The sequence below is a fragment of the Acanthaster planci genome, linkage group LG03 (genome assembly GCF_054643075.1).
Source record: "Acanthaster planci isolate LZ-2023a linkage group LG03, COTS_SCS, whole genome shotgun sequence".
NCBI lineage: Eukaryota > Metazoa > Echinodermata > Asteroidea > Valvatida > Acanthasteridae > Acanthaster > Acanthaster planci.
The window spans coordinates 21,678,027-21,700,945 of NC_141779.1; the positions used below are offsets into that span (position 1 = coordinate 21,678,027).

General features: G+C 43.1%; 1 protein-coding gene across 1 annotated transcript; it reads right to left on the reverse strand.

Annotated features, from left to right (window-relative positions):
* Positions 1-219: 219 nt before the first annotated feature.
* Positions 220-22,030, reverse strand: rab3gap1 (RAB3 GTPase activating protein catalytic subunit 1). Its single transcript, XM_022256128.2, has 22 exons — positions 21,707-22,030; positions 21,528-21,580; positions 18,093-18,168; positions 17,637-17,769; positions 16,670-16,748; positions 15,838-15,957; positions 14,782-14,947; positions 13,772-13,871; positions 13,012-13,162; positions 12,414-12,487; positions 11,748-11,840; positions 11,055-11,221; positions 10,302-10,406; positions 9,869-10,041; positions 8,301-8,355; positions 7,468-8,016; positions 6,561-6,698; positions 4,990-5,184; positions 4,093-4,288; positions 2,926-3,026; positions 2,460-2,684; positions 220-1,669 (listed from the first exon to the last, which is right to left on the reverse strand). Exons 1-22 carry the CDS (start codon positions 21,722-21,724, stop codon positions 1,424-1,426), a joined length of 3,213 nt encoding a protein of 1,070 aa, XP_022111820.2. The 5' UTR covers positions 21,725-22,030; the 3' UTR covers positions 220-1,423.
* Positions 22,031-22,919: the final 889 nt, after the last annotated feature.

Consider the following 22,919-nt stretch of genomic DNA (forward strand, 5'->3'; position numbering starts at 1 on the left):
AGTGATATACAATGCAAGAAACTGGTATTTTAAGGAGAGGCGAACACAAATGTGTATCTTGGGCCCTCAGAAATCTGATGATCATTTTGTGGATATTTTATGTTCCTCCAATCACACCCCTGTGGCATGTCTTGTTTGTAAGTTGCCAATGTTTACTTGTGTATGATGTTTACTACAGGATGAAAACTTCATTCTATTGGACATTGACACTTAGACCCGTTTTGCATAATATGAATTTTATTCACAATACATGTATATTCTTTATAATATGCATATTTAATACGAGCATAAATTACATTTGTGGTTTTAGAAGTCAAGTCCATCCTACACCATTACAAGTCGCCCAGTCCTAAGTCAAGTCACAACCTGCTCCCAAGTGAACTGTGAACTAAAACGTTCCTCCGTCATTGTTCATCCTGCTGCTTGTATTACTGGTCTCGTGACCGAACTCGACCACGACACTCGCTTTTGCTTGACAGCTTGCAGACGACTTTCTGAGAAGCAAGTGTAAAATCAAAGAAGCTGGTCACATTTGGGGCGTTTGGTTGACATTATTTACACATCCTTACGCACAAATAAAAGTGACTTTGCTGTAGAAATCTTTGCTCTCCACAACTTCTCACACGTGCAGACACACCTTTGCAACATGGATGCACATGGGACCCTGCCGAAAAACCATTTGCCATTTCATATTAGATTAACCAAGGTCATGTACCTTAATCACAGAAAATTCACGTCTTCTATATTTAGCAGATGAATGTTATTCGGGTGTTAGAGGCTCTGATCAGGATTCAAGTCTGTTTCAAACCAACAGGAATTTCCAGTGCCAGAACGGACTTTAAAAAGTCCTCAGCAATGAACTGAGCATTTGTATGCTAGAGTCGGGATTCAACTTGGTGATATCCGACACAGAACTTGTATTCTGGTAACTTTGATAACCACTTCAACTGCATTGCTGGTGTAATTTTCTGCTGCTGGACTTTATGACTGCATGAATCTAGGATTTTGTTTTTGCCATAGGGGAAACAATTTCAGTGTTTATGACACGGAGCTATTTTCAATGGACAGAAGCTAAAATGATTATAGCAAAGACATGATTATATAACAATTCTCTTGCTGAACAAGGGTACATTTCAAAAGATGGAGCACTATTAAATGAACATTCCAATGAGAGCCTGGCTGGTTCCAATCCCAAACACCTGCTGTTTCGTCTTAGAATAACACCTGTGCCCAAATGGGAACAGTGGTCTATGACTGTGAATGCTAACTCGAGAACAGCATCCCTGGAATTCCTATTGCAAGAACACACTCAGTTCCATAAAAAAAGCATTCGAGTGGAAATAGGAACATTCTCACTTCGCAGACTTTCAGATGTGGGCCGGTTTCCCCTCTTAGCGTCCACCTTCATGCCCTTCCCCCCCAATCACTGGAAGGTGGTGTCCTGAGAGAATGCTCCTGCCAGCCGAAACTCCTCCTCCACCAGCACGCAGTACATCCTCTGTGGGGTGGGCTGGGAGTAGGGGGCAGGGCGGGGTGCCACCGCGCGGAAGATGAACTCCCGGCCAGCTGGCCGGGGGAAGTCCGGCACCGAGCTGTGAGTGTGGGAGTACTTAACCCTGCCTGGAGAATCCTGCAAGTCGGCTTCCACCTCGGGAAGCATGTGAGCAGACTGCATGAGGCAAAGATTGGGGGGGGGGCCAGGGGGAGACAGGGGATTACAAACAAGGTGAATGACATTTAGGGTTTCTTGATAGCAACCATTCTGACGACCTTATTTATCGGTAGGAAGGGACAGAAAAATATTCTGAAAGTTCTATTCAAAACTAAAACAATAGTTTAGAAGTTAATATTTATTATAATCAGATGAAATGGGTAAAATGTCTTTTGCATACCATACTTATTGAATTTTTGTATTTCTTTCTCGAAATTTGTCTCTGCAATTCTGCCCAAGGCAATGAGTACATCTTATGTAATTAATAATGAATTCATAACTATCTTAACCCTAACCCTCCTCAATCCTCCAACAGGTGAAGGATTGAGGAGGGTTAGGGTTAATGTTGATTCACTCAAAGCCTTCAATTCTTTCACAATCGAACAGATAGCATGGAATGACTGTGGGTGTTTTATGCCTTCTGAAACCCAAGCCACAGCACACTGTGCGACAGTCAAAATGCGCTAAAAGATGTGCATGTTACAGGTTGGTGAATATAACTGACTGGGGGCAGTATCATTCCATGGAAAAAAATACAAAACTAGAATCCTGAGAAGAGGTAACTCAAGGTATGATGAATAAAAAAGAAAAGCTTTCCTATTTCTCATGAATTTTTAGACCAGCATATCTGACCTCCTCAAAAATGGCCAACCAAAACACTGACGGGTTTCGAGAGCCCTAAACACTACCCGGGCAATATCAACAATGGTACTATGAGGCTTGACTTTGCGACAGAGAGACGTCTTACCCTTTGTGCGGCTCCAAACAGTTGGTGTATGGCCTGTCCCACGGGACCCCTGCCTGCCCCGATCACGGGCACCTCGGGCTTGTCCATGAGGTCGCTGACAAACTGCTGCAGGGCGCTGGCGTGACGTGAGGCCTCTGTGTCCGTTCTCTGGGGGAGGAACTTGGCTTTGAGGGAGAGGGAGCGGGCGATGACCTCCTCAAAGAGGGAAATCTGCTTGACTAACTCCTGGCAAGTGAGGAATGAGAAAAAGAGGGTTGTGACATGACCCCCACATGATCCTGACAAATACGCCAAAAAAACTCGACTTTCAGTTTCAAGAAGAAGTAAATTCTTCAGCAATTCTCTAATGACTGGGCCTCAATCTTTGCCCACATTTTCTACGATTCCCTTTAATATTACCAACTACAAGTTCATTTGGGCCAATCGAGCGATTGAAAAGAAATACCCAAAACAGCATTGCACTCACTTCGTATTTTCTGATCTCCTGGGTTGGAGCTCTGGTCACTCGCGAGGCTTTGCTCACAAGTCCTGGGAAGTGTGGCTGTAAAGAGGGAACATCCTCTACAGCTGCATGAAGGAGAGACAAATTGAGAATACACGTGGATGTGCTGTTCTGAAAACACAGCAGCAGTCGTACATGTACGAGAGGACGTGTAAATCCGCAACCAGATTTCATGAAAGTGAATACTTGTAAACACACTAGTATGCAGTGTAAGGTGACATTTACACTAAGACCCAGCTTTGGTAATTCCTATGGCTGCATTTACACACACTCAAAAGTGTCTCTGTCGGCAAGTGAGGACCCCCATCATTCCGCTACTGTTCGCACAAAGAATTTTTCAGAAGACCTCCCATATATTTCTTGCACGACTGTCTATCAGGTAGCCTGCGCGAATGGGGGACCCTAATGTCCTCTATCCAGGGTTCCTGCACCTAAAGGACAAATAAATTCCATGACTTTTCCATGACTAAATTATGAAAATCCATGACCCAATAATGCAATTTCTTGGACTATCCGGACTTTTAAAGTTGTGAATGAAATCATGCATTTTATGCACTTACATCTGATAATAGATATCACACACTGAGTTTGCAAAACTCCATGACTTTTCCATGACTTTAGTCATTTTTACAAAATTCCATTACTTTTCCAGGCCCGGAAAACAAAAACAAATTTCCTCGACTTTTTCAAGACTTTTCCAGGCTGCAGGAACCCTGTCTATCGTTCAGGGTCCCAAATTTAAACACAAACTCACACACACACACTTTAAACTTAACTGTTCAACTTGAATGAAATCTGAAGTTGTTTTATTAAATAGCCTTTGTAATCCCACATAAACCAAAGGGTGTAACCATGGCACAGCCAGTAGTCAAACCACAGGGTGCAACCATGGCACAGCCAGTGGTCAAACCAAAGGGTGCAACCATGGCACAGCCAGTGGTCAAGCCACAGGGTGTAACCATGGCGCAGCCAGTGATCAAACCACAGGTGTAACCATGGCACAGCCAGTGGTCAAAGCTTAACATGGATGGTGCAAAACCCTAGATTATTCGAATGGCAGTTTTGATTTGAGGAAAAAAACTGTGGGCAGTGAGGAGAGAAAAACAAAGTGCTGCAAAAGACGAGACCCACCTGCTGTCTCCAGCCTCCTCAGGGCGGCGTGGACGATGAGGGGCAGAAGATGGAGGACCACCTCGCCTGGCCGGAGGGAGGCCAGGAAATGAAGGACCTTCTCCGCCTCCTTGGTGTCGTCAAAGAGCCGCTTCTGGAGGTGGGCGGGGACCGGCTTGGATTGAGACCACACCTCCTGCCACGTGTTGCCAGGGAGCTGGGTACCAACGAAAATCAAAGATCAATGTGTCCCCATGCACAGCACACCATGTGGTTACCATGGTTACCGAATGACAATTTGAATCACTTTTTTAACAGTTCATGTAAATTTTTAAAAGACAAAAACTATGAAAAATTATAATGACAAGATAGTTAGCAAACCACTGTGGATGTTTCAGAATGGGAGAGTGGTATTATAATCAATTTTCACAAAGGATCCATCATTAATCAGGACCCATTTCCACAGATGAATGGAACACAAGGTCGGAAAACATAGGTTTTCCTCTGGGACACTTTACACTGAAAGTGGACAGTGAAAGTGTGAAAGTTCAGGTTACACTAAGGATGGAAAAACTGTATGACATGCCAAAGTGATTAAAAACCTGTGCAAGTTTTATTTATCATGCCATGCAGAGAAAGTGAACTGTGGCTAATCAGTGGTCTTGTAATGATGACGTCACAGACTGACTGGCATGGTTGAACGCTTCCTCGTTCATGCCTTCAATTCTTCCTATGAGGAGTTACTGGTATTATGGAAAGTTAGCAACATATAAATGATTTTTGCAAACCGAATGGGTTTCCACTTCAATGTAGAATATCACGCATCAAATCGCTTTCTGTCAATGCTTTATGTTCCTACTCGTCTTAGTAAATGGCCCCTCTGGCCAGGCCTCCTTTACAGAGCGACCAAAAACTTACCATCATCCTCTGACTCAGACTCCCCTTGACTTTCCTCCTGTTGGCTCCGCCTTCTTCCCTGGCCCCGCCCTCTCCATCATCCATTGGCTCCTCCCCTTCATCTCCCTCGTCCTCCTCATCTTCTTCATGCTCAATCCAGTCTCTGGGTGAGTACCACCTCACAAAGTCTTCCAGTTCACAGCCCGGATTTGCAGCCTGAGAAAATGTACACAAACAAACATCAGTCACAACAGTTTGTAACAACACCCAAGAAATCACTTCAGTCCTGGTACAAGTACTGGCAATATAAACCAACACCAATTAGAATTTTCGACTCATAATTGAGCTTTTTAAATGTTTAAAAGAAGGCACATATGACAAAGTTGAAACAATGAACACATAACATGCACTGGGCTGCACACAGTTAAAAAGCAACAATGCAAGCTTTAAAAGGATATCATAAAAAATAACGTTCAAAGTACACAGGTTTTAGACAATGTCAATTTTACTGAAAACTTTTTCTCTTGTGACATATTAGACTGTTATGGTAATAAACAAACAAACTCCAATTAAAAAGCCTGTGACTCTAGAAAAGAGAGGTTCACTCAGGTGCAAGAAAATGGCACTCACTGAAGACTGTATATTAGGATGACCAGTAAAGCTAGAACTTTGAGTGAATTATAAAGAACTGTAAGAAAAGTGTGATAAATGATCTTTTTATCTGTTCTGTTTACATTGTACCATCAAATGTAATACATCAACACTGTATAGGAACTGATACTATGGTGAGCTATTCTGGTCACAGAGGATAAAAATCATTTGTGATATAAGATTGCAATGCCACTTGCAATGCAGGCCCACATTGTCAAACTGTATTAGGTTCATCTTTGACCTTGGGTGCATGATTTATTCATTAGTCTTTAGGCGTTGCCTACCGAGGCACCAGTTCTCGAACTGCGCGTCCAAAATGTATCCTTATCTGGGTCACGTAAGTGCATCATGCAGTCTGTACAGGTATAATGCATACACGTGTGTGGGTTTAGACACACGCGGCTTTAACCACAACTCCTGAGATGTGAATCAGGCTCGACATTTTGTTTTCTCATTGTTGGGTGTTGCAGCAGAAAGCCTCGACGAGTAAGTCTAACTTAACGTTGTTAAGTGACTGATTGGGAGCTGCAGTTCTGCTGCTTGGTGACAGCCTATAATCTCGGCAGAGTCGTGACTTAATCTTTCTGGTACTAAAGTTCATAAGTCTGATTATTTGCTGTGATTTTCTGCCAAAGTATAGGCAGTTTTTCTAACGATGTGCTTTGTAATGCTGGATCAATTTATGTTGCATATTGTATCCATGACTTATTATAACAAACGGATATTTCAGAATGTTATGTTAGAAACCTTGTTTTGATAAATTTTATTGATTGATTTTTATCACAGATTAAATGGAGTCAACATCCCACGGTGACAGGCGAATTTGTGTTACAAGTCTGTTATTTTGAGGGTGTTAATGAGCACAGAGTTAGGCTTATCGGCAGTTGCACAGAAACTGCAACACCACTAATGCTGGTGTCATTGTGATAAAGGTCTGGTACCTTGAATGCTTGCATGTCAGACAGTAGGCAGGCACTCTGCATCTTGGCCCTAAGCTCAGCCCCCTCTGACGAGGTGCCTAGCTGGGCCAAGACCTCAGCATGTTCTTCCAACATGTCCTCAGTCATCGGAGCTGGGTCCTGTGATCAGTAGGTCAAAATCATTTATTATCAAGTACCATGATCTCAAGTTAAACAAACTAACGGAAAACTCAAGAGATCAAAGAACCAATCTGGATTTTCACTTATTTATTCTGGAATCTGTAAACCAAAGTTGTTGTTAAGAACTTTTGAAAATCACATCACAACATGAGACCATCACAAGATGAATGCAAGACTTTTGATCTGAATTCAAGTCACTAGCTATTCAAATCAGCTGTGGCGCAGGTATTCCTTAGTCAATGTTCACCCTGTTAACTTGTGTCTGGTCTTGTGTCTGGTCTTGTGACTGGTTTTGTGACTGGTTTTGTGACTGGATTTGTGACTGCCTAACTTGTGACTGGTTTTGAATCTGGTCATGTTGTTGGTCTTGTGTTGTCTGGTCTTATGACTGGTCTTATATCTGGTCTTGTGTCTCGTCTTGTGACTGGTTTTGTGACTGTCTTGTGTCTGGTCTTGAATCTGGTCGTGTGTTCAGTCTTGTGTCTGGTCTTATGACTAGTCTCTTGTCTGGTTTTGTGTCTGGTCTTGCGACTGGTCATGTGACTGTCTTGTGTCTGGTCTTTTGACTGGTTTTAATGTCTGGTCTGGTGATGGTCTCACCTACAACACTGCTTTAGACATTAACACGCTACTTCCTGCTCTACCTCAAACTATCTCAGCACTTGACCCTATTGATAAAGAACATTAAAGACAATGAAATAACACAATACAATGTAACAGAATATATTGCATTACATTAGATTCCTACCTGTGTAACAGGAATATACAGGAGTTCATCCTTATTTAAGAGCTTCAAGTCTCCATATGGTCGTAGCCTCCCACTGGGTTTTTGGGACCTCGACTCATTTCCAACATCAGGGGATGTAACTTTGGCATCCGTTTCCTCTCCGACTTGGAAGTGTACCCCTCTGGAGTCTTTGGCTTCGGTCTCCCCGGCGCCTGGTTCGAGCCCATCCTTGTCGGGGCTCCCTGGGAAGGAGTCCTCGTCACACTCAAAGAATTCCTCCTCACTATCGCTGTCGCTCCTGACAGACCGCCCCTCCCCAACGGAACCCTTGGAGGCCGATCGGAACTTCTCGGCAAAGCCCTGGTCCTCTCCGGCCAGCTGGGTGGCCGAGGCATAGGGAGTGACACCATTGCTCCTATCGTTGCTGGGTGAATCCGTTCCTGGGCTCCCTGAAGCCGCATTCTGATCTGAGCTACCCGGCGTGCTTGACGCATGTTCCCCCCAAACAGTCCCGCTCATGCTCTGACGCTCCTCGCGGGCTTTCTTGCGGGATATGCAGCAATTCAGCATCTACTCAAAAATGAAAATTCAGCAGCATGTTGTCACTTCAGGAATGGCTGGAGAAATTTAAGCATATCCAATGCTTTACTTACATCAAAAACATTTACGGTCTATATTTTCTTTCGGGTATCAAATTCAAATCTTCCTTATGTTAAACAGAAACAATTTTTCCATTTTGCTACGGACAAATAGAGAGAAAATCTCCCAAAACTCACAGAAGAATTTCCTCAAATGCGAAACAGGAAGAAAATATCTTTATCTCGACTGAAAATTCTCCAAGGACGCATGTTTACCTGCAACTTCTGATGCAGTAGGCAACAGCCCATGTTGGGATTTCCTGAGGCAAGTCTGCAGACATGAGAACAAGTATTGGAGCGGGCTTTATACAGACCACACAACCTTGAGGACATTCTAACACCCCCCCCACCCGCATTCTTGGCTGTCTGGTGACCAGTCATTTCAAAACCTGGCAGGCAAGTGAAGACTTTCAATATGAGTACACTTGCAACGATCTGCATCCACCTGTTACGTTTTATTGCAATGATCATTTGTGACCTGTCAAGACAAAATGAGAGTAAGGTCCCATCCCACTCTTTCATATTTTGAGGGTTCAAAGTCATATTGAAGTGGAGGTCAATTTTTTGGTTTTGTAATATTTGGAAAGAGCAACCCGTCTCCTATTTAATTCCAAATATTTGGCAGAATCACATATTCAAAATGTCACTTTCTCAGCAATTTTGACGATAGTATTATTTGTGCCAGGTCTGAAATGTTGAAACAATGTCGGGAACAAAGACGCAAAGCTGCCAGAATAATGTCACCTTATACTTTTATCCCAGGTGTTCCATGTACATGCCATTGGAAAGCTCTTTTTCTGCTGAATTTAAAATACCAATATCTCAGTTTTTGAAAATTCCAACTTTCAGCTCATTTTGTGGTGACAGGTCACATTTGTAGCTCACATTCTCATGAACGTCGGCCCGTTGAGCACAAAGTAAGACGAATTGGACAACGTGCCTCAATAGGATATTTCATGAGGATAATACACCCGATTTTAATAAAACTGACATAAAAATGACTATAAGCATCAGCAGAAAAACTCCAGAGAGCTTGGAATGACAAAGAATTCGCAGCTATGAAATGAGAAATGTGCGAGGTGGCCTCCTATAAGATTTAAAACTAGAAAGAACTAATGCCCTATAAATCTCACAGTTAACCACTTGCTGCCAGGTGGTTTGAAAAATGCAGCGCACATAATCAGGACTTCTTCAAGATTTTCATTTTTCAAAATTCTTCAAAAATTCATCATTTTTTACATTTACACCCACACGAATTACTGTCTGGTGGCCACTCTAGTCTGATAGACAAAATCTATTGATGCCCGAGTATTTCAACCAGGCCTGCAGCCTTGTAAAAAGAGCCCAGATTGTGCGGTGTTATGTAACTTTCTGTTGTTCACGAACCTGGCACAGTGCGCTGCTGACCTCTTTTCAATAGGGGCCAGATTAGCATGCAGTGGTGCTGTGTGGCTCATCGCTGGGGTGGTGGAGCGCTTTTGTCCCTGGTGGTAATCCACTCTCACTAAATGCCCAAAACCGCGGTATACTGTTTCAAAACAAGGCTAGATTATCTCCACCACTGAGAGTGAAAAAATGTCAGTAATGCCCAGCAGCCTCATCCGAGTACGGTCTTTTGTTACAAGGCCCAGTTCCCTTTGTCCAACTTCGGAGACCCCGGCCACGCGTATAAACACACACTACCCGAAACCGGGGCTCCCCGGCAGGAAGTGGCTAATGTGAAGCCATGTCGTTGATTTGAGACAACCACTAGATTTCACTCACAGACAGGTCTCCGGACTCACCCTGGTATCAGGTACATGTTCTCCCAGCGGTACCTCATCTCCAGGACAAACTCCTGCCAGAGGTGGGCCACAGCCTTCAGTCCCCCGTGGCTGTGATTCACTACGCACATGGCCACGGCCAACTTGTAGGTGATGCTGTCTTCCGGTCCGGATTTGAAGTGGCGATACCACTCCTTGGGAGGAACAAACCAGACGGGAGAGCATTGCTTTTACAGGGCTTATGCAATGGAATTTTTTTACAACAATCCTTGAGAATGGACCTTAGGGTTCCATTTAAACTCATTTTCAGTTTTTGGTTTTTATGCTATTAAACAAAAAAGTTCATGTTGATCATTGCTGACTGAAACCTGCATGATTGTGGGCGTTCATTTAGTCACAAATTTGAATGAATCAATCACAAAATAACTGAAAACTTGCAGTTCTGGTTCCCTACCTTGACTTCTGGCTGGACATTCATGGCTTCCGTCGGATCGTCCTTCTCCCCTTCCTCATCTCCCTCACTAGCTTCATCCTGATTGGCTGCATCCGGAAACAGATGCTGACCAATGGTGAAAACAGAAGGGGAGAAATTAGGAAGAGCACAGAAGAAGCAGACACTTCTGTTTATAGAATCTAGATTCTGCACGGTAACAAGCAGTTTAGACATCGGTAAGCTGAAGCCCCTGTGCAACTGTACTAGAAACTGTCCATATACCCCAAAATCCTCCAATGGTCCAGAAAAAACACAGAGTTACATTCACTGCACCCAGACTGTCAAGGCTCCTTTCTCAGTTCTGCAATATTCTCCAATAACCCTCCTTTGGTTTTACAGCACAAATGTGCACGAGTGCTCAACAGTCACTCTTGTGCATTTATTTCCTACATGGAACACAAACATGCACAGGTTCAGTGTGTACACAATTTGTTGCCGGCACAAAATGACTCAGGGTCTTTTGTGCAGTCCTCTTCACTGCATTTGGTTTACTGCACAGTTATGCACATGAAACAGTGAAGTACAGTTGTTGGGCAGCACAAAAGTGCAATCTGATATTCCTGTGAGGGACGGTTGGTGCAGTGCGCAACACAGCACAGCTGTACTTCTTTGAGGTGTTTACCAAGTGACCCGAAGAGTGACTTCAGCATAGGAGGGTTAACCACCTGTTTAGTTTTTTAAGCAAACACACTTTGCATTTCAAACAGCTCTTACCACCAGAAGCTCGTTCAGGATGTCGACAGCTATGGGTGCCTCCACCTGCCTCTGGCGGGAGCGTATCCTGGTGCGTGCCCGACTGACAACCGAGGAGAGGGTAGGGAGATGAACCCGCCCGGGGTCGGTGAGGCGCTGCAGAGCCTGGCTGATCTGCTCTGAAGTTTCTTCAGGGAGAGATGGAGAGAATGAGAGAAAGAATAAAGCCAGTCATCTGAAGAGAAGACACTTGCCTATAATCTTTGGATACTAAGAGCGATTAGCTGAAAATGGAACATGCTGGAGATGGCAAGCCTATCTGCTCTGTGCAGAAGCACACCCTCGTCGGCAAAGAAGGGAGAAGCAGGTAGAGACCGTGTCAACTTGGTGCCCCTGCGGAGATTGGATTGTACATTTCTAAACAAAACAGGTGTCGAGCATGCGTAAACCTGCATAAACACAAAGTGTGTCCGACCAAAGGGACGCCACAGCTACATGCATAATTAGAACAGTTCACTGTCAAATAGTTGAAGAGGCATCTTGCAGGTGGTAAAATCCCTTAGCTACATGAATCTTGTCTAGTAACTGAAAAATGGCAAGTCTTCTTGCAGGCAGCTGTGCGGACCAAACGTGCTACCACCAATTCCCTGGCTCAAGATTTTACGTGAAGCACACACTCAGCACCAGACCGGGCAAAATGTGGCAGGGACTCACCGTCATCGTTGTCATCAAAGGCAGGCTTTCCTAGCAGCTGGTCTGTGGAGTCTCGGTTGTGCACAAGCTCTGCAAATGCACTCAGGTACTCCCCTGGAAATTCAACAGCAGCAAATTTAAGACGTAAATGAAGGGGAGAAATGGAGACCTTTTTGACAATGAAAAAGCCAGTCAGAAAGTAATACCCACCTACAACTATGGAGCTAAAAAATTAGGTACCGTACAAAAACTGCAGGGCTACTCCCCACATGATCACTTACCCAAATGAATTTTTCAGATTCTTAGCAAACAATGACCCAAAAAGATTTTAAATACAATTAATAACATTTGGGGGAACAGCTGTCTGAATTTTTCAAATTCCCCAAAAAGCTTTGCAAAGGCCACAGCCTGCTCCAAATGTTGACTGTTCTTCTGAAACCATGACAATAATATGGTTGTCAGAAAATAAATCATTTTTAAATAAATGAATAATTTTTTAAGCACCTCACAAAGAAATTCACTGCAAAATGATATACCCCTTGCCTAGGTAAAATTAAAAGACAAACTACTTCTTTAAGACAATAAATTCGGGAAAAATAATGCCACTGCTTCAAACAAAACTGGAAAAACTGAATAATAAAATACCTGAGGTTGATTGTGCACTGCATCAAATGTTTGGACACTTACCAAGCAGGCACTGGGGCTTCTCAGTGAGGCGTAGTCGGACAGACCACTGAGGTGCCTGGGACGGGTCAAGGTCACTGTGGATTTGTTGATAATTAACATCAACAATAATTTTTTTTTTTGGATACCGGGCATATGGTTGGATCACTTTGTGCCATTTACAATGAAAACTATTGGCTTTGTTTTGTTGCTGCTATCAAAACTTTTGAGGGCCCAAGAACGAAGCTTCTTTATCATTTCATTGTATCTCTTATTTAGCTCCTTTCTTCGACAAATCAATTTGAGAAACTGATGGTTGTTTGCAAGAGCACCTGCCAGAACACAGTTTCGTGTCAAATGTTTTGAAAAATTCCCAGCATGAAATTCTTTCAGTATGATGAACACAAAGATGAACATACTGGATGTCAAAAAATTCGTCCCATCAAAATCAGCTGCTAGATTAGTTGAAATCATAATCAAAAAAAGAAAACCACTTATCATCCCAAACTGCCACCAATATTTACGTACATGCAAGACATTAAGCAACATTTGCTGATTTCAAAAACACTGGGTTTTTTAAGGGTGAATGAGAGAATTAGAGTAAGCAACCTCATCAACTTACGAGTATACGTCGTTGTCAACAATGGTATTTTCAGCTTGAGACGGCCAGGTGGCCGACAGGTGCAATTCACTGATGGGATCTTCCACTGCGCCAAAGGGGAGTGCCTTGAAACCGGGATAGCCCACTTCATCCCCAAGGGGAGAATCCATGTCTGGACAAAACAATATGCAAGTTGCACTATACTCTGGTGAGCTCGGGAGATACCAATGTTTTTATTTACACAACTTGCTCTCTAGCTGGTTCGTTTATAATTTACAAAAAAGGTGCAGGTGTGCTAAGCTGGTCCTCTTTGTGAGGACCTGAGACCAAAGTAGGTCCACGGAATGCAAGTTGTGTGAACCTTGTGAGGACTAAGTCAGATCCACACAAAGTTTATCCTCTTTGTAAACTGTTTTAGGGGGCATCTAGAGGTATGGATTATTGCCGCAGAACGAAAAGTGAAGGGAAAAATTAAACAAATCTTTACCTTTACATCAAGAGCGTGTTCACAGTGTGAGACAATTAAAAGTCTTATCTTGAGTTTTCTAAACACCACCGAAGCAAAGGAATGTCTGCACTAGGCATATAAGACGTGTGAGTTAACTGTGTTTCACATTTGTTGACGCTTTTGCTACGACTTGATTTTGAATTTTTTAGAAAGATTGTTTTTGGGTATTTTTCTTCTGAAAAATTTGATTATATGGCTTGCCTAATTAAATGAGAACACGTGTTCAGTGCATTGTGAAAAAAAAAATTAGAAACAGACAGCCGGACTTCTTACCAGGGGGCTGAAGGGACCAGGCATACTGTGTCCAATCGTGCAGGACGTAGGTGAATCTGATGGAGGCCTTGACCGGGGGGAACGGGGAGATGGGCGTGGCCTGCGAACAAGAGGGGGGTGAAATAAACACACTTATCCAGCACGATATATCAATTCTTCACCGAAAGAGACAATTTGGAGCATTCTACAGGGGTGAGATTGACCAATGATAAAAATAGCTGAAAACATCTGAAAAAAGCATAAAGAAGCTGAACTGTGAAAATCTCCTATACTTTTTTACACAGCCAGCAAGGAAAAAAAAGCTGAAATCCAAAACAAAAAGAGCTGAGATCAGCTAAAAAGCTGAGAAATCTCACCCCTGATTCTACGAAGAATACAATCTGTTCAGCATTGGGACACAAACTTCTCCAACTGGGAAAAGCCGCAGAACACCAATTACCCATGAAAGCATGCTGATTTGAAAACGGCCAATTCGGCACGAGAGCACTCTTCTGACATTGCTTGTTTCCAGCATCAACTCATGCTCACACGAAAAGCTTCAATAGGAACATTCCAAGTTTGTAATACTCTCTGGCAGATACCAATCTTTGTGTGTCCACTCTTATGGTGTGTGAGGATAATCCCAATAATAGAGGACGCCAGGAAGTGGGAGAAAACTGTTGGTGTCTACCCTTGACGAAAATATGATAAAGAACGAAATGTGGCCGAAGCGACTGATGAGAGTGTGTACGAATGGCTGGCACAACAGAAAGTTCATATTTTTCACAGCATGCCTGAAAAACACTACTACACACTTTGATTTGTTCCCTTAAGTCTGTTATTTGTAACTACGGAATGTGACTTTTAAGGGCATAAATTCTTCGGAAAAAAAAAAAAAGAGTGAAAGAAATTCTTTACAAAATTCAATGCATAAGCATTGCCATGTACCTACCACGACATCCTTCATGAAATTGACACGCACAAAAAGGGAGAATTATTCCATGCAAAATCGAAACAAAACACAGACTCACAAGTTTGGACTTGAAGATGTTCAGCAGTCCCTCCATGTGGCTGTACTGGTGGGGGGTCCGCTTGAGGTGTACCATGTCAAAGGTCGTCCGCACGCCTGGTGCCTCGCAGACGCCCGTGTACATCCGACGCCACTTCTGCTGGATCTGGGCAAAGATGGGCAGGAGGCTAAAAAGGAAAGACGAACGGATAAACTTTAAAATTTGTTTTCTTACAGCTTCTTATTTCTGGCGTTACTTTCACGGTGGAGTCTGTTCAGGAAACGGAGGATGGGTCATGACTGCTATGGTGTGAGGGTCATATACCAAGTGCTCACGCTGGTTTACATGTTGGTTGCATGCTAGTTTATATACGCAACTACTTTTCGTCTGAATGAGCATAAATCCATAGCAATTTTTTGTTCATTTGGGCTGTGGACTGAGGATGAGATAGCCAAGCTGCCGATATTTATTATATTGCTTTATGGGCTTGATGTCTCTGCAAAGACTTTACAACAAAATTCAAATCAACTGACTACGGTGTCCACAGCCGGTAGAATTTGGAGGGCTTGCTGTCAACAGGCTCCGTGATCGAGTGGTTTTCTATACAAGTTTGATGGGGAAGTCACAGGTTTGTGACCCATCCAAGCGACCCCGTGGATTTTTTTCCCCCCAAAGCTCTGAAGAATGCACTGAGCATAATGTGTTGGATAAACAACACGTGTCAAGGGCAAAGTCAAATATTCCAATTCATGGTGCGCCCAACAACGACATTCCACTGACATTTAGTACTGCTTTATTCCACATTGGAGGATTTGGTAGGATTCAACCTTGAGAGTTTATGCTAAGGGGCAGTTTGAGGTAGTTTGGGTCAAGCCCCTGGACAAAAACGGCAGAACGACAAAAGACAATGTTGTGATTGTCATCCAGTCATAAGTCAAGCCTAATAGCTATTCAAATGAGCTGTGACAAAAGCATTCCTTTGTCACTGTTCACACTGTAACTTGTGACTGGTCTTGTGAAAGGACTTGTGATGGACTCGACTACTAGACCATCAACGGACACACAGACAATTTCTACCAGTTGGTGTTGTTGACAGCTATCGCCATGGAGCTGAGCAACAGGTTAATCTTGCTCTCAGACAGCACTGCGTCGCTGTTGGCAACCGGCGTCAATACCACAAAATGGCGCAGTCCATACCTGTAATTGTTTGAGAGCAAATTTAACATGTTGACGGTGCAGGACTGGTAAGGGACGGAGCACGTACCCCAGAACCCACTAAGCCTAAGCCATGCTAGAGAAAGTAAGCTTTATTAACCCTAACCTTCCCCAACCACACAGAATTAAACGGTAGTAAAGTGTTTCATTCTGTGGGGATAGGTCTGGTAGGCCCATAACAGCTGGCTTTTGCGGTGGGTTTGGCATACCTCAGAAAAACAAAGTCCACCAGCCTCTGTGCACAAAGTCCCATATGGGTGTTTAACTTTGTGTGAATGGGGAAGGTTAGGGCCAGCAACCCTTGGGGGGTTAGGGTTAAATTGATTTATTGCATGCAGCAAGATTATGGATAATTGCAGGTTTAAATGCAACTAGCTTTGCTTAAATCAGAATTATATTACAGGAAATTAACTGATTTTGCCAAAAGTGAAAAATCGGCACTTATGCAGAATCAGAGGCTGTGTCTGAAACAGACTTCCAGAGCTGCGGCTACGTCTATGGTCTGCACATCTCCACGCATTTCCAATGGAGTGAAGACCTAGACCTAGCTCTCGACAACAGATTCGGATGCAGAGAGAAAACCAATATGACAGTATGACATCAGACTCTACTGTTAAGTTTTGGGCACGCTAAAGAGTCACACCCGCAATGGGCGTGGCCAGGTCTGGAACCCCGCCCATGATCATACGCTTACCATCTGCAGATGCAATGGGCCCGTGGAGGGAAGTCATTCTCCATCAGCAACATGTCCTCCATAGCCTGAGGTAGAGCATCTGACAATGGCAAATTATGACAGTCCATCAGGTCAAGGACTGAATCCAGGCTACTTTTCCTCTTTAAAACTCTCACATTTGCAATATCAAGGTTGTGACCTGCTCAAATCTGCTGTTTTAATCCACAACTTCTTTTGAAAATAGGGCTTCTTCCTGTGATCACGATTTCTTCAAAATTACCTGTAGGACTTTAAGCTGTCCTTAGAACTCAGGCAATCACTTGGAAAACGACCACCACACTGAACTTTCTCTGGTCACGGGAGGTTCAAAATCTTGTCACATTTCCTGCGAGACTGTCAGAGTGAGACTCATATATTTCCCCTCATGACCAAGTTCTGAAAGCAAGCCCTCTGGCAGTTGTTTTTAAGCAGCAGATGATACCCCCAAAAGAATAATGATCAATGTGAGCAATTCAATTTCTATTTGCCAGCTAGGCTCAATGTTTGTCAGGGAAAGAGGATTCTTAAGTGTATTTCGAGAAGCAGTTTTCATCAATCCTTTTGTCTTTCTACTGTATGGAATGTTCCAATTTATAACAAATTTTCCCCAAACTGTCTACTGACATGCTCAAATGTAAATCACAGCAAGGCTGCCATGCTTTTGTTGGCCAAGAACTTGAAAAATAGCCTCTTGGTGCTGCACTGTATGCTGAATTGCCCCTATTCTACTCATGTTGCACCAACTTTTGATTGGTGCGGTGTACAATGGAGAATCCAGCAAATTTACGAAGGGGACGGGGCACCTAAGAAATGGGTGGAGGGGCATGCGCCAACTGTGACCCCCCCATGATCCGCTACTGAGGTACGCATCAACCAGATATACCCAGAAAAGAGAACGGCAAAGAGGCAAGTGACTAAATGGTTCGAGCACTTTCATTCAAACACTCACCCTCACTCTCCTCTTGTTGAGTTCCTTCGGCCGGTGCGGCTTGCTTGAGGCGGTGCTCTGTCACCGTGAAGCACACGGTGGCAAAGTTGATGGATTCCGACTGCTCTTCCCATTCTCCGGCGGAAAACTCTCCCTGTTGGGAAAGGTGGAACAAAAAGCGCCATGTTTTACTTATCGAACAGAACGTTATGGGCACTGAAGTTTCTCTGGAAGAGTCAGCCACAATGCCGGACTCATTTTATAGAAAGTTAAAAATCAGGTTTTTTGGAACTTGTCAGCATTGAGCAGAGATGAACAAAAATGTTACATGACACGATTACAAAATACAATCACTTTTCGTTCTTTAAAGATTCACTGAAATGTGTAGCATCCTTTCAAATTTGAAATGCTATGGGACAAAATAGACGTAAAAGAAGCTTTACAAATGCTGTAAGAATTTATTTTCAGTTTGGTTACCTTTTTGAGAGGGGGTCCCCTGACATACGTCGTCAGTTTCCAGTCATGAATAATCTGTTCCAGCCGTGCAATAAACCTACAACCCCAACCCGAACAAAAAAATACAAATCAAAAAAATAAGGCCCATCACTGCAATCAAAACATCAAGCACGACAAGGTTTCCACGGAAAAACCTGATTTCGTTGGACACAACCAGGATTCAAGTTTTGCTTGAATTGTCTGACTCAATCCAAATTGCGCAGAAGTAACCCCTCATCACTTGGAAGGAGCCATGTTGGTGGGGAGTGTTCAGTTTGTTGGTAATGACACAGTCTACATAGAGCGGGGAAGGGGGGTTGCAAGCTAGGCCCTGTATTATAAGAAAGTGTGTATTGTGCCAGCTTCGGCTAATAACTTGTAGTTGAAGATATTTAGCCAGCTACCTAACATGGTGACAGCGCCCTCTTTGATGCACACAGAGCAGGGGGTTGCAAGCTAGGCCCTGTATTATAAGAAAGTCTGTATTGTGCCAGCTTCGGCTAATAACTTGTAGTTGAAGATATTTAGCCAGCTACCTAACATGGTGACAGCGCCCTCTTTGATGCACACAGAGCAGGGGGTTGCAAGCTAGGCCCTGTATTATAAGAAAGTCTGTATTGTGCCAGCTTCGGCTAATAACTTGTAGTTGAAGATATTTAGCCAGCTACCTAACATGGTGACAGCGCCCTCTTTGATGCACACACAGCAGGGGGTTGCAAGCTAGGCCCTGTATTATAAGAAAGTCTGTATTGTGCCAGCTTCGGCTAATAAATTGTAGTTGAAGATATTTAGCCAGCTACCTAACATGGTGACAGCGCCCTCTTTGATGCACACAGAGCAGGGGGTTGCAAGCTAGGCCCTGTATTATAAGAAAGTCTGTATTTTGCCAGCTTTGGCTAATAACTTGTAGTTGAAGATATTTAGCCAGCTACCTAACATGGTGACAGCGCCCTCTTTGATGCACACAGAGCAGGGGGTTGCAAGCTAGGCCCTGTATTATAAGAAAGTCTGTATTGTGCCAGCTTCGGCTAATAACTTGTAGTTGAAGATATTTAGCCAGCTACCTAACATGGTGACAGCGCCCTCTTTGATGCACACACAGCAGGGGGTTGCAAGCTAGGCCCTGTATTATAAGAAAGTCTGTATTGTGCCAGCTTCGGCTAATAACTTGTAGTTGAAGATATTTAGCCAGCTACCTAACATGGTGACAGCGCCCTCTTTGATGCACACAGAGCAGGGGGTTGCAAGCTAGGCCCTGTATTATAAGAAAGTCTGTATTGTGCCAGCTTCGGCTAATAACTTGTAGTTGAAGATATTTAGCCAGCTACCTAACATGGTGACAGCACCCTCTTTGATGCACACAGAGCAGGAGGTTGCAAGCTAGGCCCTGTATTATAAGAAAGTCTGTATTGTGCCAGCTTCGGCTAATAACCTGTAGTTGAAGATATTTAGCCAGCTACCTAACATGGTGACAGCGCCCTCTTTGATGCACACACAGCAGGGGGTTGCAAGCTAGGCCCTGTATTATAAGAAAGTCTGTATTGTGCCAGCTTCGGCTAATAAATTGTAGTTGAAGATATTTAGCCAGCTACCTAACATGGTGACAGCGCCCTCTTTGATGCACACAGAGCAGGGGGTTGCAAGCTAGGCCCTGTATTATAAAGAAGTCTGTATTTTGCCAGCTTCGGCTAATAACTTGTAGTTAAAAATATTTAGCCAGCTACATAACATGGTGACAGCGCCCTCCTTGACGCATGCACATAAGTGAGCTTATATAAGATATTAAATTGCCATAAATGATCACGCCAGACCTGCGGTCTAGTAGATGGCATGTCATGGATGAAACGGTTTCCCCAGCTAGATTTGAATCTGAGCAAAGAAATTTTTTTCGTACCCCAAAATTAAGAGAATTCTTCTATTATCATTTCACATTATTCACAAAAAATGTCATTTTCTTTTTCTGATTTGTGAAAATTTGATTTGTGGAAAAAGTCCACAATTGTAAAAATGATCTGATCCCCGTCTCACGAACACGAAGTCTCGACAACAATGTTGGAATAGGCCCTATAACCAGACTAAGATCTGTCACAGGAGAAAAGGCTGCATCCGAATCTGTTGTCTAGAACTAGGTCTACGTCTTCTCTCCATTGGAAATGTGCGGAGATGCATAGACAATAGACCTAGCCGTAGCTCTGGAAGCCTGTTTCGGACATGGCCAAAAGTCCCCAAAACAGTAATTGCACATGCCCAGTCCTTAGCCACCAATTATATTCAGAGTAATCGTAGACTACCCCACCACTCCAAAAAACAGACCCCTGGAATGACTGGTTAGCATGGTGAAATCATGAGTACGACGTGAAAATTCCACGAGAAGAGCATTAAGCCTAGTTTGACCTCTCACCAGCAAAGAGGTTGATCATGTGGGATGGCGGGATATTCTTCAAATGAGCTGCCAACTTTGAAGTGAAAAAATTTAGATTATTTTATTCCACACAGTGTTTTAGTGGTTTGAAAAAAATGGACCAAATCAAATAAACCTTTTCGATGTTAGCAAAGCATTATGGGTTTGGATGACAAGCAAGCAATGCATTTTATTCACAACCCTATGGGGGAAGTGAACCAGTCAGAAATCAATTTATAGTTTTCTACTAAATATTTTTTGTGTATCTGCTCATGAACTCACAGATGCATGTGTATTATCACACTATACAAGAAACATTTTCAAACAGAATTTCAAATGTTTGTAAGAAGAAGAAATCACCCTCAATTGTCTTTTATTAAGGGCACCAGTCACTCTACGGGATGAAAATGATGGGTCAATGCAGGATGAAAGAGCAACAACTTTTACAAGTCAGGATTTTTGATTGGACAATACTAGGTATTAATACACACGGTCTTAGTCAAAGTAGTCCATGAGTAAAAGTGGTGTTGTTGGAAGGGAATTTCTGAATTTTCCCTTTCTGCCAAGCTTTAAACATCAAAGTTTGTGAAAATCTTTGTCCCAAATCAATAATGCAACACTGTGTCAGAAGGCATGGAAGGGGAAGGCTTAAATTGTATTATGAAATAAAATGGAAACAAATTAACGTTTTCAGGTACACCTTTCCCATAGGGTTGTGCGTAAAATGCATCGTATGCTTGTCATCCAAACTGAAACTGAAATGTTCATTTTATTCTCAAAAAATGGAACTTTTGAGCTCAATTTTTATTTTTTTCATATTCTTCCGACCCCAAAATGTTCTAATGCTACACGACAATATCAGTGGCAGTGCTTATGATGGTGCTAGAAAACGTTAGGCTAGCTGTTCAGTGCAACTGGTTAGGCTTAGGCAAGGAACCTTTACCTTGTTTTAAGAAAAGACTTGGCCTACATATACATACGGTTAACGTAGCCCTGACGTAAGCGCGACGGCCTACCTTTCCCATTCCGAAGCTGTTGTAAAATCAGTTATTTCGAACACTTCGGATTCCTGTTAAAACAAATTAGACATGTGCAATGCATTAGAAATGCGCATGATGATTTACACCTTGAAAGAAACAATTCAAAGACAATTTGGGAGGGGGAAGAGCTCAGCTCGAACAAATAAAACACTTACCTCGACGTCGTCAGCCATTCTTATTCCTCTGTCGATTGAGGGCGCTGTCCAACGTTCTCAAGGGTCCGGTTATTCGTGGGTCGGCCACTCGAACGCCAGGAACAAACAACCGGTTATCGCTGGTAGTATAGTCCAGTTAGTGACATGCAACATGGCAGCGTCCATGAAGGTCACGTTATTCGAGAGTTAATGTTTGGATGGGCTGAATGTTTTTCTAAATAAACAGGAACATCCATTTCTGTGTTACGGAAAATAATGTTTATTTTGCAAAACTTCCGATTAATCTAAACTTTGCTGACAAGAACTGTGTCAGGTCAATCCATCCACTGCAGGTAGGTAAATCTTTGCGACGTTTATGTACAATCTTGTTTTCACGTAAGCACAGGGAATGAAAACAGACGTGCACAAACGTTTGTGAACAAGGAGACCTTGGAACGATATTGTTGGAGGTGAAAGGTCGTTAATGAAATTTGTTTTTTACACGTCACAATTGTGACTTTTCCAAAATATTACTTGTAGACAAAGGGAAAATTCCCGTATGAGTGTTGCTTGGGGTGGTTTCATTTCGAAATCATTTTCCCGAAAATTATCGAACGTGATAGGACGGCCCCATTAAAAAAATCCACATAGGCGGACCGCGCGAGGGTTCCGGAAGCTTTCTGCGTGACCTTTTACTTTTAGGCTCAAAAGACGCTAGCCTCTCACAAGCTTTGCATGGGGGGAGCGGGTTAGCGTAGCAAATATTTCCTCACTTTGCACCAATGAGGCCCGGGTTCGAGTCCCGGCTTGGCCCAGGCTTTAAGTGCATTTGGTTTCCAGTCCATACTCGCTCTCGCAGGTTTTCTCCGGGTACTCCGGTTTCCTCCTGCCTCTAAAACTGGACCTTCTTCCCAACTCTGTTGATGCTAATTAGTAAATATTGTGAATAAACGTGTAGCATAGGTATTGGCGCGAATAGCCTGAGTTGCTGAAGCGCTAGTAAAACAAAACAACAATAAACTTTGCACTGTGGATGTGAGAAAGTCCCCCACTGTCGATCGGATGACCGTGCAGTTAGTAGGGCGCCCTCAATAATTTTTTCGTTTCCTTGCCATACGTTCCGTTCTAAAATTTTCCACATCTTCCGACCATAATACCTCCACATTTGCCCTAATTGTGCGTTACTGATAATTGCGAATACTGCCGTATATTCTTCAGTGTTTATAGTATAAGA